The sequence below is a fragment of the Chiroxiphia lanceolata genome, chromosome 15 (assembly GCF_009829145.1).
Source record: "Chiroxiphia lanceolata isolate bChiLan1 chromosome 15, bChiLan1.pri, whole genome shotgun sequence".
NCBI lineage: Eukaryota > Metazoa > Chordata > Aves > Passeriformes > Pipridae > Chiroxiphia > Chiroxiphia lanceolata.
The window spans coordinates 17,844,651-17,859,779 of NC_045651.1; the positions used below are offsets into that span (position 1 = coordinate 17,844,651).

General features: G+C 49.7%; 1 protein-coding gene across 3 annotated transcripts in view; it reads right to left on the reverse strand.

Moving 5' to 3' along the window:
• Positions 1–6,127: 6,127 nt before the first annotated feature.
• Positions 6,128–15,129, reverse strand: part of FNIP1 (folliculin interacting protein 1) — a 64,628-nt gene continuing 55,626 nt past the window's right edge. For all 3 annotated transcript variants that reach the window (XM_032702699.1, XM_032702697.1, XM_032702698.1), the window contains 5 exons: positions 13,076–14,483; positions 12,557–12,725; positions 10,568–10,765; positions 10,114–10,229; positions 6,128–9,335 (listed from right to left, as the gene is read on the reverse strand). In XM_032702699.1, coding sequence (XP_032558590.1) covers positions 9,257–9,335; positions 10,114–10,229; positions 10,568–10,765; positions 12,557–12,725; positions 13,076–14,483 — 1,970 coding nt within the window. In that variant the 3' untranslated portion in view covers positions 6,128–9,256. The remainder of the gene's footprint in view (positions 9,336–10,113; positions 10,230–10,567; positions 10,766–12,556; positions 12,726–13,075; positions 14,484–15,129) is intronic.

The following is a 15,129-nucleotide window of genomic DNA, read 5'->3' on the forward strand; positions in this document are numbered from 1 at the left end:
CTCATGCTTTGCCTGGAAGTGATGAGGGCAGAGGACAGACACAGCTGATGAAGACATTTCCTCCAAACCCACCTCTGCTGTAACCATCCTGAAAAAGCAGGAATTCACCCCGTATTCCTGAGGCTGGTGACGTGCACTGGACAAACCCCGCGTGGGCTCCAGCCGAGCCAGGGATTCCTTCAGTGGAAGGATGAGCCTGAGATCCAGCAGGGTCAGCAGCTTCCCAGCCAGCCAGCCTGGGAAAAAGCAGGCGAGGACACGACAGTCAGCTACAACATCTCTGGAAAGCTGTATTTAGGATTATTTTCCCCCTGAAAATGGGTGTCTGAATTTACAGCTGTGAAGAGCTGTGGTTGCCAGGAGCCACAGAGAGTCTCATCAGCCCAGGACAGAGCCCTTGATTTTAATTCTAAATCAGTTCAAGTCTTACAGTTCTTAAAAAACTGTATCTGTTTCCATGGGAAGAGCCTGCTTTTCTTAAAAAACTGTATCTCTTTCCATGGGAAGAGCCTGCTTTTCGCTAACCTATAATTTAAGAAATAGTTTGGAGATTTTAAGCTGTATTTTGAAAAATAAATTCTCCTCCAGGCTGATGGCTTTTACAGCCTGACCAGCCTCAGAACAATGTCGTGTGAAATGACAGAGATCAAGACCTTTAGTTAAACTGTACAAGAAAAACAGCTTTGGAGAATAAAGTGCATGATCATTAATTATTGCAGCACAAGCAACACAGCTGTAATTTTCTTGTTCGCCCAGAATATCTCCCTCAAATTTTATCAGTCATATTGTTAATACATGCAAACAGGAGCCCTTGTTTTTTCATCTCTTCTGGTAGTGATCAAAATTAGGCAAGATTTTTAGTTACAGCTGCTATTAATAAATTTACTCCTTGAAAATGTGGTAGTTAATTTCTTAGGATTCAGTGCACTCACGAAGCTATTGAAAACTATAATTGCTCGTGGCTGTAATTTTGAAGCAATTACAGAAGAATTGCTGAATGTAGTTTTGCAAGCACATCGAAGTCCTCCGAAGTGAAAAGCATCCCTGGCAGGAAAATCAAACACACAAACCCTTTGTACCCTCTGCCCTAAAGTCACTGTTTACTGACACCTTTGTAGCATAGGGACCTTTTGCAATCTCCACCCCAGAGCCCCCAGATGAGGATGTTTGCTCAGGAGAGGTCCCACCCCCAGCCCAGTGTCAGCACCAGGAGTCAACCAAGGCACTTGCTGGGATCCCCCTGCCCAGACTTGGGCTGTGCCTCCAGGTTCTCTCCCCACTGTGCTCTGTGCTGGCTCTGGGCTGTTCATAAACCACTTTTCTTCTGGTGACTTTAGTGGAAACATTCTAGAAATTGTTTCTATTAGCTGAGGAAACTAAAATAATGAGCCCTTGGGAAGTAAGGAGCTCATTTCCCAAGGAAATGCTCTCACCCATCTTTCCTCAGCCCGGCTACATGCACTTCCATAAGAAACATCACTTTCATTTTCAATGCCACTTGAGGAAAACGTTTTTTTTCTCTTAACAGGCCTGGACAAACTGCACCTTCAGCTCTCCCAGCTGGCCCCAGCCATGTGACACATTCGTGTGTCCCAGAGCTGCAGCTTCAGCCCATCCTGCTCGAGAAGGAAACGATGATGAGAGCAGGGCTGGGCACAATTGCTCCAGCACAGCAGAGCTGCACGTGACCTGCACAGCTCCCTGTTCCTCCTTAGTGCTCTTCCTGAAGAAAAAAGCTGTGTCTGTCCCACCAGCAACACCAGAACTCAGGCTGAGGAGTTAACAAGGAAGGCAAAGCAAGTTCCAGATTAAACAGACACTCTGGTTACAGGGGGAGAAACTCAACAACAGGAGCAGCCAAAGGCACGGTGGCCACAGAGAGTCCCTCTCTCTCAGTGGTTTAGAAAGCACGGGATAGATGAAATCTTCAAACCAAAAAATAGCAGCATTAAACAGTGTCTTTATGGCCTCAAACCCGGTGGCCCAGGGATGGCCCTGAGCACTGGCACTGCAGCCCCACGGGGCTCCCCAGTGACCTACATCGGAGGAAGTGGCTTCCTCTCATTCACACAAGGTTGTGATTTTGTAATGGGAAAAGGATGAGCCAGAGCAGGATGTTTCCCTCCTGCCACCTCCAGGATATAAAAGTCGAAGATAATAAAGTCGAAGATTTTTCTTGGTCTATCACTTCATCTCTGGGAAGCTCTGTCTACAGAAAAACTGTTACCAAAGGAAACAGGTGGCAGTTTTTTAAGGAAGAGAACAGCAAACAGGAAGCACAAAGGTGTTCATGCAGTGAGAGGTGGATTGTCCCAGGACCCACCAGCAGCACTCACACTGGGGGCTCTTCTCCCCGCCTGGGGCCTGGCCAGGGATGGGGCACAGGCAGGGCAGCTGTGTCACAAGAAAAAGGCATCTGCTTATCTCCTGTGCTGCTTTGGAAATCCGGGACCAGCCTACGGCCCAAATACTTCCTTTGGGATGTTGCAATAAGGAGCTGCTGGCTGGGCCGGAGCCCGGTCGGTGCCGCCCGGCAGCACAGCCCTGCCCGAGGTCACGGCCCTCACCCTCGGTGCTGGCTGGGCACCCACGGCTGCTGGGCTGTCCTGCAAGGCCCAGGAGCTGTGGGCAAACCTGGCCTGGAGACAACAGCAGCTGTTTGCAGCAGGGCAGGAGCACCCGACCCCAGTGGGAAGCAGCCCCGTGGCCGGGCTCACCCCGCAAACCACCGGGCTGGTTATTCAGCTCCAGCCCGGACTGTGGTGATCCCCTGGGTGCTGATGGGCCGGATCTGGGTGCAGGAGCTGCCCTGCCCACAGAGCCACCCAGGGCATTGCTCAACCCACAGAACTTTGAGCAACAGGTACTGGGCAGGGGAAGTCCCAGCGCTGGCCTTCAGCTGATGGGCACCAACATCATGGCCAGGAAGGGGCCGTGTCACCCTCCTGTCCTCCGAGCCAGGGGCCTCACCAAACCACTCCTCACGTGCTCCAGGTAGCCTTTCCTCAGCAGTGACATCCCAAACCACAGGACCGGCTCCTTGCTGTCACCTGCCTGCCTTCTGCATCTTCTTCTTCTGTGCCACAAGCACCAGGACCGGCACTGGGAGCCCTCTGTGCCTGGGTGCAGCCGGTTCTCAGGAGCACAGCTGAGGGCAGGAGCTCAGGCAGTGATCCCCACCCTGGGAGCAGATGTCTTCAGCTCCAGCTGGGAACAAACAGCTGGAACACACAGAGGTTTAGAAATCAAATTCTGCCGCTGTACAAATATTTTTGGTAATGAAAATAAACAGAGACATGGGAGTAACATGCTGCCTCCTGCTACTATGCTTCCAGGAGGAGATGAGCTGCCAGAGAGCAGAGGGCCTGAGCAAGAGCAAGCGGGTGACAGGGGGTGATGGATCACAGGAGGCTGTTCATTTCCAGAGGCCACACAACAGGTCCAGCCCTGCAGGATGGCCAGTAGGCATTGCTGAGGCAGGAAACGCTGCCCAGCAGTGGTCCCTTGGGGGAAGGAGAGGCCCAGCACCCCTCCAACACACAACCCCTTGTCCAGCTCCTCAGCTGGGTTCCCAGGGGGATCCACAGCTCCATGGGCTGCTCCATGTTGGCACTTTCTGTGCCGGCTGGGGAAGGATCTCTCACCTCTGTACCTCAGTGAGGAGCTGTCCTGCAGTGCCTGTTCCTTCCCACTCACCCCCAGGCAGGGGAGAATGAACACCCCTTGAGGGAGCCACCAGGCACACTGGGCACACCGATTTACCTTCCAGCTCCTCTGCCAGCAGGCTCCCAAAGCAAAGCCTCCACTGCTGGGGAATCAGATCCTGCTCCAAAAGCCTGGACAGATCCCTCAGGATTTGAACTTGTGGTTCTTCGACTGTCAGAGCGGAAAAGCTCTGATTCCAGTAAAGCAGCATCCCCAGCCAGCACGGGAAGCCCTTCCAAAACCCCAAGCACTGGTGTATTTAGATTTGCCTGTAGCAACAGCGAGGATGATGTTTTTGTGCAGAGGGAAGGCAGGAAGGCTGCAGGGGCGGTGTGAGGAGCCTGTAACTGCTCCTGTACCATGAAATAAATGAGGGCATGGCTGGAACAGAATGTGAACGCTGCAGCACATAAACAGAGACGTTCCTTGCAGCACAGACACTCAGAAAACACGTGTATCTCCAGGCCCTCTGCTCATTTTTACCTCCCGCTACAAGGCCAATATTTTTTAACGATAGATGTTTAAGAAAGCAACAGCAGCTCAGCAGAGAGCTGTTAGGAGCTCTTTGCTTTTGTGCAGCCAACACAGCAAGCTGCTTCCCACCCCTGGATCCAGAAATCATCCTCAGGTTACTCTGCACTGAGCCACACAGAAAAGAATCATCCCCTTTCCTGCAGACCCCAGGAATCACGCAAGGGATGAGAGACACAGTGGTACTTAGGTGCCTGTGGCTTCCCTCCTGCCTTTGCCTCAGCAAAGTAAATTAGCTTTCCCCTTTGTTTCAGGAAAATTGAGGGAATTGCAGAAAAGAAGTAACAATACATTAAAAATACTGGCTAGCAAGTGGTACGTCCCAGTCTAGCTGCAGAGTTAGAAAGGAAATCAATTCTGGGCATTAACATCAGCGTTTTCTGGATGCTGCAGTGATTATACTGCTGAATGTACTGCTCCCATCATCTCTGCCAAACACCCACACAGACACATGACTCCAGCTACCCTCACCATCCCTGTCAGGAGGACACCTCATGACCATCTACTCCAGTAACACCAAATTCTCTGCCCTGTCAGGTGCACTCGGCCCGAGGAGCCCTGCAGGAGGTCTGGCAGTGCACAGGGCACGTCCCCAGCGTCCCCTGGCAGAGCCTCCCCTGCTCCCAGTTAAAGCTGAGCATCTCCTGCTGCAGGTTCTGCTGGAGCTGCCCTCACCTCACCTCCAGCGCTGCTGTGGGACCACAGGCTCTGCCCTGTGAGTCCATCGTGGCACAGGAGCACCAGGCCAGCAATGAACCCCTGTGTTATCAGGATTAAAAGGCAATGTGTTAATTGCCTTTATGTTGACTCACCTACACTGAGCACTGAGCCAGCTGCTTGGGCTGGGAATGGAGAACAGGCTGGGCAATCCACCCCTGCCCACGGGGGGAGCTCACGGTGGTGTCACAGGACAGCACTTGGGAGTTGGCTGCTGGGGCTTTAATTCCTGCAAGAGATGAAACCAAACACTGGGGTCATAGGCACCCTTCTACAGGACAGGGCTTGGCAGGTGCAGGTGGAAATCCCAGAAGGCTCCTCCTGTGCCACACATGGTGCCCGCACTGTCCCCTGCCCATGGCTGGGCACTGCGGGACGGGGCTCGGGGACACTGACCTGCACCTGGGGGAGGTACCTGCCAGGGAAGGAAACCACGAGAATGTTTTATCACAAATACAAGATGCAGCTGCTTCAGGCCAAGCTTTTCATCTCCTGCTTGTTCTTTTTCCCCTTTTTGGGAGCACCTGACTTAACTGGGATGCTCTAAAGCCTCATTTCTGTGCTCTGCTACGTCTTCCTAAGTTAATTCTTTTTCCGGTTGTATGATTATCACTTCACTTTTCTTGGCAGGACTGCTATCACAATTTGAACGTACGTTTAATAAAACCTTAGAGAGACTCCTCAATAACCTCCCTTCCTGTGCAGCGACCCAGAGAGACAGAAAAGGGATTGTACCCGGGCAGATGGGCACCAATACAGTGCCTTGTAGGAGAGGAATTGCAAGCACTCCTGTGACAAAGTGCTTTGCAGGTCACTTCAGCAATGAATGCACAAACTGGTGCACAGACCAGCCCCTTCTGCTTGTGTCTCTTCTCAAGCAAAGTCAAGCACTGGTACAGAGGGTCAGGGCCTCCCTCCTGTCTCACTGTCACTTTTTGGGGGCCAACAACATTCACCACTGAAGGGACTGCAAGTTCAAACACAAATTCCTATTTGAAACTATTAATTCCTTAAGAAACTCCAAATTAAATGGCTGCAGCAGCACTAAGCACAGGAAGCATGGCCCAAAATGGACAGGGGAGAGGAGACAGTGTCAAGCAGGAGATGGTTCTATTCACACACTCACCCACGCTCTCATACATGCATAAAAAAGGGACACAAAAGGTACCAGAAGTAAACTGACATACTGTATTTATTGCACAAATTTCCCCTAAAATTGGGAATGGTTATTATAATACAAGTGCACATCTTGGGAAATATATACAAAAACAGAAGAGATAACAAGTATGTACATTTTACCCAGCATTTTACAAGTACCACCATCTAAATAATTTAGAGAAAGCAAAAAATTGTCATAAAACATCTCTAAGAACTAATAGGGAAAACATATGCAAGGTGTAAAATCTGTTCTTTTAAACAGTTTTTGTTCTTAGCAGCCCAGTGTTTGCCAATTGCAACAAAACCAAATTTGCTAATTTGTGTTTCTAGTACACTTAGTTTTCAGCCATAAAATTAAGACATGTTAATAATGGAGATTGGGAATAGTGGAAAAAAGAAATCAAACATTAGTTTTCTATTCACATAAAACAATCGCGATATATTTTAAAAAGTCGACGCTATAGCCTGTAAAAATCCCTTTTTGTGTTATTTAACAAACAGACATACGTACCACATTGTTCATGTACCCCAAAGAAATTAACTCACAGGAAAACTTCCCATGCCACGGTTTTGGTTGTGTTTTGCCCACAACACTGCTGAGAGGGGCCGAGGGACCGGCACGGGGAGGACACGGAGGAAGCTGCATCAGCCTGGGACTGACCGAACACATCATTAACAGCACTAACGAGCAGCAGTGGGCACAGGACAGCACAGAAGGTGCCCCCCCACAGCCACCTCCTTCTCCTCTCACGTTAATATTATTTCAAGCCGTGCAAGGGCCTCTCTGGAGAGTCAAACCCGTTTCAAAGCAACCCCAAGGATTTGCCAGCAATGGCTCGGAGGAGGACGCGGTTCTCCCGTCGGGGTCACTGCAAGCTCAGTCCTGGGGGGTGCCAGGGTTAGGGGGCAGCTGCCCAGCTCTCTGGGCACTGCTACAGACAAACCCACCCAAGGAAGGAGTGCACCCTCAGCCCCCCTCACCGCCAGCCCCGGCAGTGCTGCCATGGCCAGGCCACCCCTACCAGTCTGGGCACAACTCAGGACTCAACTACTGCCCACAGCACATCCCCAGCCAAGAGTTCAACAGCCACACGTGGAGCTCAACCCCAGAGTTCATTACAAATGTGTTCACACAACCAGGCCCTGTTTCGTGCTCCTTCCAAAAACCAGATGTAACACAACTGTGTGGTGAGGAAAGGACATTGGAAAAACAGGGGAGAAACAAACCCTTGGATCACACATCGAGCTCCTCCCCTGCAGCAGTCAGCGTCGGGTTCTGTGCACAGGGTTCCAGTGACACTGCTGGGTGAACACTGGGGTCACTCCTGGGGTCACTCCTGGGGTCACTCCTGGGGTGGCCTCGGTCCTGCCTGAAAGGGGAGTGGCTTTGCCCTGTGGGTTTTCCCTGGAACAGCTTTAAGGGACAGATTTTAAACAGCGCTGAAAAACCACCCTGGGTGAATCCTGGCCCCAGAGAAGGAAGGGAGGAGAGTTCTGTGGCTGACAGTGGTGGGGCAGGGATCTCCCCTGTTGTTTTCAGGTTTATCAAATGGTTCAAATAGATTTGTATTTGAAGTAACCCTGCAAACACCAATAGCTGGCGTGTTGTACTGTGGAGGGGATGATCACAGAATGATGCATTTATAGAATTTCTTACAGAGTTTAGCCACCAAGTGAATACGTGTCTCCTACTTGTGAGGATAATCCATGAAACTCAATATACTGAACGTAATCAATGAAAACAGAAGCTAAAAATCAGCAACATGAATTGGCTGCCAGGACAAATACGTAAAGCAAAGCCTAGAATGAAGTGTCCAGTTAAACTGAGGTAGTAGAGCCTTTGAAAACATAATCCACCTCCCACTGCCTATTTACATGACTTACACCAGGTTGGGTCCATCAGCTACTTGTACAACTATTGTATATACAGTGACAAACCAGTGATGGCTGAGTAAAAGAGAAATGCTGAGAATAAAATAAACAACATTTCCTGCTGGTAATTACACGAGTGAGTAGAAAAGGGATTAGAGTCATCTGCAGGGTATATCTGTCAAAAAATAATTTGGATATTACTACACTATGGTGTAATCAATGTTCATTTCTTTTGTAGAATGGTTTTAAAAAATGTATCAATTAGTTACCTGAGCAATTAAGGGTAATAGTCTACTCATTTTGTCCCCAGTGCTTTGGTACAATTATTTCTAGTTCATTATTTCAATAGCTGGCTGACTGACTGCTGTAAAAAGAATATGGTGTTGCAAGAACATTAAAGATCATAAAAAAGTTAGAGGTAATTGTCATGTCATTCTGGGGACCCCCTGGGGAAATTTCAGCCAACATTCTCTTTAGATTATTTTTGTTTTTAACATTTTGATTACGTTGTGGAAGAAAAGCATCACTTAGTATAAAGCAACATTTAAACATTATAAACATTTAATACTGGTTACAGCATCCAGCCAAGAAAGAATCTCCATCGCTAGTTTGTCTGTTGGCCTCTTCCTTCCTCCTCCCTGTCCCCCTCTGTCCCCTGCTTTTCCCTCTTCCCAAGAGAAAGATCATAAATAAATTCTGGAGCTGACTGTCATTAATAAGCCTTTTACAAAACAAAGCAGGCCCCGTTCTTCCTCTGGGAAGCATCCAGAACTGGACTATGACATGAAAAAGTAGAAGTTGTTTACAAATCATCGCAGCTTGAGAATTACAGATCCCAAGGAGATCCTGCTTGGCTGAGGCCGGGCTGGAGGCAGCAGCTGCTCTCTCCTGTTCAGTTCCTAAGGGCTGATGGCATCATGTGTTTCTCAGAGCAGTTCTTCCTCCGTTCCCCAGTGTAAGTCACAGTCAGCCATTGTGGCAGAAACTGCTAAAAAACTCAGATCTTCAGCTTTGCTAAAATCTTCACTTTTCCATGGCTGAAAGCTTGGGCTTACTCAGTTTTCTTTACTCCTTTCTTTATCCTTTTTGATAAATGGTCGAGTGGGAGAGGAGAAGTCTCCAACTGTTTGCACACTGTGCAGTCATATATGGAGGTGCTGCAGCTCAGCGAGCAGTTTGTTTGAATTGCTGCAAAGAGAAAGGAGCCAGAACAGGTTGTCTTCCACTTTGTTTCCAGAGAGGCAAAAAGTTTAAGTCTGTGGGCTCTGGCATGTTAAAGTAGGATCTGGGCAACGTACGGGGAGTGAGTGCTCGCTACAGCTGCCAGCAAAGGGAGGTCGCTGGATTCAATCCTGGAAGGAAGCAGAAGAGTCACATTTAATCCAGCCTGGAACGTGGCGGGGCTGAGCACGTGTCAGTGCCCACAGAGCCTGCTCAGCCCCTGCACTTGGGCCCTGGGTTACTCTCTGCAGCTGCCACACTGCTCCCAGCACCCTCCAGCTGCGCCTGCTCACGCACTGCCAGCGCTGCCTCAGCTCCCACCTGTCTGGGGGGGTTTCACAGCACCAACAAACTGGTGAGGAAGCAAATGGAGGGAGGAAGAACACCCAATTCCTTCCTAACCTCACAGCAAAGGGAGTCACAGCTGGGGGACACAGTGCAGGAGCAGAGGACCGGGCTGAAGCAGTGGCAGCTGCTCCCCCAGCTCCAGCACCACACGTGCTCCGTGTGCCTTCCTGCTCACCCTGAACTCCTCTGCCTTCCTGTGAACACCCCTTAAACAGCTCCTCTGCCTGTGCCCCACACCCACAGAGAGGTACTGTGTGCCTTACATGACACAGAGGGTGTTTTGTGCCACATTAAGGAAAGCCAGCCTGGAGGAATCAGGTCAGTGGTGACTGACCACCTAAGCAGGGAGTCTGATAAGCTCCAGAGTGCTGAGCCCATCTTCCTGCCCGGGGGGAAGACACAGGCTGGGGATCCTTGGGATCCAGCAATGGCTAAGCAGGAGCCTGTGGCCATGGGTAACTTATGAGTTCCGGTCCCATTTGAAAATCCATTTTGCTGTGCTTAGAACAAGCCCAGGCAGGGGATGTGGCACCAGGACACCCAGGGTGTTTGTGACCATACCCCAGCACCACGCCCAGCTCCTTCACGTGGACTCTCATCTGGCCCTTGAGATACTCAGATAGCATCTTGCTTTTGAAGTAGAGCTCCTGCAGCCGATCCTCCAGGTGCATCACACACTAGAAAGCAAAGGAAGATGTGTCAGGGAAGGCAGTGCTCTATCTGAACCAAAGCAGCCTCAGAGCAGAACAGCACAGACCACACATGCCTGTTGCCTGTTCTGTGCTTGTGTCTAGGAGAGATATTCACTGGCAGGACTCTTGCTTTGCAGCAGAAGCCTTTGATTACACGTTAAATCAGAATTAATGAGGCAGCTGTTTTGATTACAGACTGGCATTTCAATAGGCAGCTCAAACAGCTACACCAGAGGATGCACTGGCTACTGAAATTGTGCTACAGATACAAACACTAGGCAGAATCTTACACCATCACCCTCTCGACTGCCATTCAGACTTACAAAGTTTGGAGATAAATTATGCTTGTAAAGCTGAAGAGTGGAATGAAGCAGGTTGGAGACGAGACTGGAGACTAACACTTCTTTTCCCAGTTTATTGTCAATCATTCTTCTCTGGCTACTGGCCACTTGCACCGTCCACTTGTCTGTGTCTGCAATAATGCAAACGGCCTCTGCGATGGGCTCGTCCAGAACAGGGTGCTGGGAACAGAAAATGAAGAGCAGAGCCCTGAGAATGACAAATGACAACGATCTTTTCACAAAACATCACCATCCTGGGGAGCAGGATAGCACCCCTGGGCAGCAGGACAGCACCCCTGGACAGCAGGATAGCATCCAGGACACTGCTTCCCCTAAAATCCAGTTCCATGTGCCCACGCTGCACTCCATCCATTAAACTGAGGGGTTTTGTGAGCAAGGCACAGTCTCAGAAGGATGGTGGTTATCCTACCTTCTCTCCCAGGCTCGAAAGTGTGTCACTGGCTGACAGTTACATATTTTGATATTTGACATAAAGAGTTCTGACATATCTAAAGTATGTATATTTTAAACTCCTAAAACCAAAACTCCAATTCGCTGTTCAGCACGGCTGTGTTAACAAGCTCGGGTTACTCCCAGTTGTCACTGGTTTCCCTTCATGGGAGGCCAGCAGAGGGAGTCAGGAACCAAGCCTGTGCCTTGCCATTCCTTCCAGCTGGTGCTGCACCTCTCCCAAGCCCTGAAAAGGGGGTTGAAAAAGGGAGTATTTAGAAACCCACTGTCCTTCCCTAATACCTTTTTTGGCCTGGACTGTTAGGAAGCACCTCCTTCCAAAGAGTCCCACAGGGACCTCACACAGTGCTGGGATGCAGTCACTGTTGTACTTGAAGAGAAGCATAAAAATGTGGCTCAGTCAGGCTGTGTTTCAGCCACATCTGTCCCACAGCAGCAGGTACCTCACGCTGCTGCCTCTCTTGCCTGAAATTCAATTACACTTCCCAAATGGCTTAAACATGTGGCTTAAACCAGCCCCTGGAACAACCACCCAGGGAGCAAAACTCATTCCCTGTGGAGCTGGGCACAAGGAAAGGAGATGAAATGTGGGGAAGAGCCACAGGTCTGATGCACGTTGTTAATGTGAGAAGATGGAAAAAGGGGATGTTTTGGAGGCTCAGGAAAGCGGCTGCTCCCCAGCCTGTGCACATCTGGGGTTTTTCCCCATTCCCTTGGGAATAAACTAGAGGGGAGCAGAATCACACTTTTCAAGTGACAGTCTGCTTTCCACTCCTTTCCTGGGGACTAAAAGAGGTAGGGAATACCACGCTTCCCAGTCATGCCCCAGTTCATCCAGGGAAAAGCTTCTGTGGAGAAGAGATGATCGATCACCAGCACACGTGAGTAGCACAGGTCCCTTTTGGACAGTTATCTTTACATTGGTTTCTCCTTTTCCAGTGAAGCCATCACCACTGGACACATGGACTACAATCCTAAAGAAGGAGAAATGTCCCAAAATATTAAACATTCCTGGCTTCACTGTGGAGGACACGTTCTGCTGCACAAGCACATTGGTCAGATGTGCAGGGACAGAGGAGGGAGCAAAGGGAGTTTCTGCCCCTCTGCAGCAAGACCCTGCCCAGGAAGAGATGCACAACCTCAGCTTTTGGGCTGGTTTAACATCATCCCATCCTGTGGGCACACAACCATCCCCTGCCATGCCCACAGGAGATGACAGTTCCTCTATGGCTTAGCACCAAGATCCACCTTCCCAAGGCAAGGGCCTCCCAACTGGCTTCAGTGGGAGTCTAATCTTTTGTGATCCAGATTTGCAGTGAAACACCCACGTGTTTCAGATACATGAACTGAGAGAAGAGAAAAAAATTGGTGACCTGGGACTGGGGAAACGTGACAGGAGCTGTGACAGTAAATATTTCCACTACCAGCAGGTTTGTATGTTCAAAAACATTTACCTTCCCCTACTGTGAGAAATACATTTACCAAATATAGCTTAATTACCTGCACAGCATGAGACAAATCTGACACCAAACAGTGCCTCAGCTTTTCATCACTTCCTATTCCTTGCAAAACAAAGTCAGGGACATAAGATGAACAGTAGCCTCCTAGTAAGGATCTTCCAAAATTGGCAATACTGGGCTGGACAGAGTTCACTTCAACTAATTTTGACCTGCAAGAAAGGCATATCAAAGAGATGTACAACAATAAACAGCAAATTCAGCTTGCAGAGAGGTTGCATTTCCACTTTTATCATAGCTCTTCTAACTTCCATTCAAGCACTTTTTAAGGAGTTTAAAGTCAGCTTTTGCAGTCATGGAAGCAGAGAACACAAGCCAAGATCACGATGCACAATTAATACTTTTTTCCAGACCACTGATCTCGTCATATTCCTTAACAACCAGCAAGCTCAGGAGACACTTTTCCAACCCTGATGCCAAGTTAGGCTACAGTCCTCCAAACATGTGACATGAGAAGAGGCTCCATCTTTTTTAGGCTGTGTTACTGCTGAACAGTACTTACCCGGGGAAGGGAATCTCATATTCCTCTGCCCAATCTTCTTGCTCTCCTCCATAATAGTTACTGCCCAGTCTAGTTAGATCATGGCCTGTATCCTCACTTTCACTGTCACCCAGGGCACTGTCTGAACTCTCATTTCTTGGAATGTCCCAATCAATCCCCGGGGCGACTTTTTTCTCTACGTTTTCTCTGTCCCCATGGGGGACACGAATAGAGATTTTCTCTCTTTGGTCCTGCTCATTAAAGCAGTTTTTGTAGGTCTCTTGTCGAACAGAGTCCATGAATTTACAAAATTCACTAGGTGGTTTGCAAGCCTTTGTACACGGCTTTTTAGAAAACTCTAAACTACTGTTGTGAGCAAGAAGGTCCGTAGCTGCTTGCCCTGGAATATCATCAATAGTCCGGGTTTCAACTGAACTGTCATCAGTGAAATACTCGTCAAACAGGCTCATGCTCTCAGCACTGCACGGGTTTGGGTTCCAGCTCTGATGCTCACTAGCAACTTGAGGAAAGGGTTCAGCTGTCCCACAGTCTCTATTTTGGTCCTCAACAGTTTGTTTAGCTTCACAGTTCTGATCAGCAGACACTGCTGCCTCCGCTGCTGGCGGGCTGTGATGCCTGGCAATTTGTTCCACTACTGCCTGACTCCTCAGCTCGATGTCTGAGTCAGGTGACATGGAATCTCCGATGAGGAAAGTCACCTTTGTCTGGGCCTCGGCGGCGCAGGGGAAGGCGTCGCAGAAGAGCTTGTCAGGGGGCTTCTTCTCCACGGCGATGCCGGGTGTCCGCGTGCCCCCGCCCGCGGGGCTGCCCGGCTCCAGCCCCTCCTCGCCCCTCCACGCGCTCCCCGGGGCCTCCACTCCAGAGTCTGGCCCTGCAGCTGCCCCTGTGCACACCACAGTCTCCAGCTTGGTGTCCATGCAGGGCCTCGGCTGCTTCACATCCACAGCATCTTCCTGCCCGTCGTCGGGGACGATGGTTCTGCTCTCGTCAGAAGAAGTTTCCAGCTCTCCCTTGGGAGTGCTCTGCGTGTCTTCTCGCTCGTGCTGTGGAACCCCTTCTATGTTCTGTGCCAGGGAAGGGGGACATTTGCAGTATTTACAGCTGCAGTTGGCAGTTCTCGTCTCTTCAGACTCCGTGGGCAGCAGGTTGCCCCTGTTCTTGTGCATTGTGACAAGCACATACTCAGACTCTTCCACTTCTCCTTTCTCCAGCGTGGTGGTGATCACAGTGCCGGGCATGACGATGGCCTCGTCCTCCCCGTTCTCTAGAAGATGTGTCTCTTGAAGTTCAGAGCATCTGATGAAGTATGTGAGGAAGTAAAGCAACCTCTGGACCAGGTCATGCCTTTTGCCAACCACAACTGTTTTTGCCAATCTCACAGGTGATCCAATAGCCCCATACAGGTCACCTAGGACAGGAAATAAACACACAGTTATTTGGCATCTTTGTAATAAATTATTCTTCTAACAGCAATTGCTGGGGCTACTTTTCAAAGGCCAGGTCTACAGCAGAGAAATACTAAAGCAGTAGAGTGATGACAGCTATCCTCTATTTTGTTTTCAACAGATAGAATCCCAAAGATGCTGTTGGTATCAGTCTGTAAGGTGAGCCACTGGTCAGGGGGACATCTGATCTCACACATCAGGGACCACCTCACTCCAGCTTTGGAGGCTCGTCTCCTGGGATCCTTATATAGCCATGGGAGAGAGGAGGCATCTGCATCCACCTACCCTGGAGAGTTTGGAAACTGGGCTGAACTTTTACCCACAAGATAGAGCTGTGAAAGAAGCAAACCTATGCCAGGAATGAGGGCAAAAAGTGATGGTGGCAGGTGCATGGCTAGAGCCAACCTCCTTCTGTTCCCCTCCCTGAGCTCTGCTATGGGTTGGATGGGGTGTTCTGACTGTACTCCAGGGTCACCTGGGCAGGTGCCCGTGTGTTCTGGAGGTATTAGAGCACTGCAGGGATGAGGGGACAAGGGGCCCAAGAGGCCTCAAATGCCACTCTAACCACAGTGGGTCCCTCAAGTCCCACGAGCTCTGAAATCAAGTCTT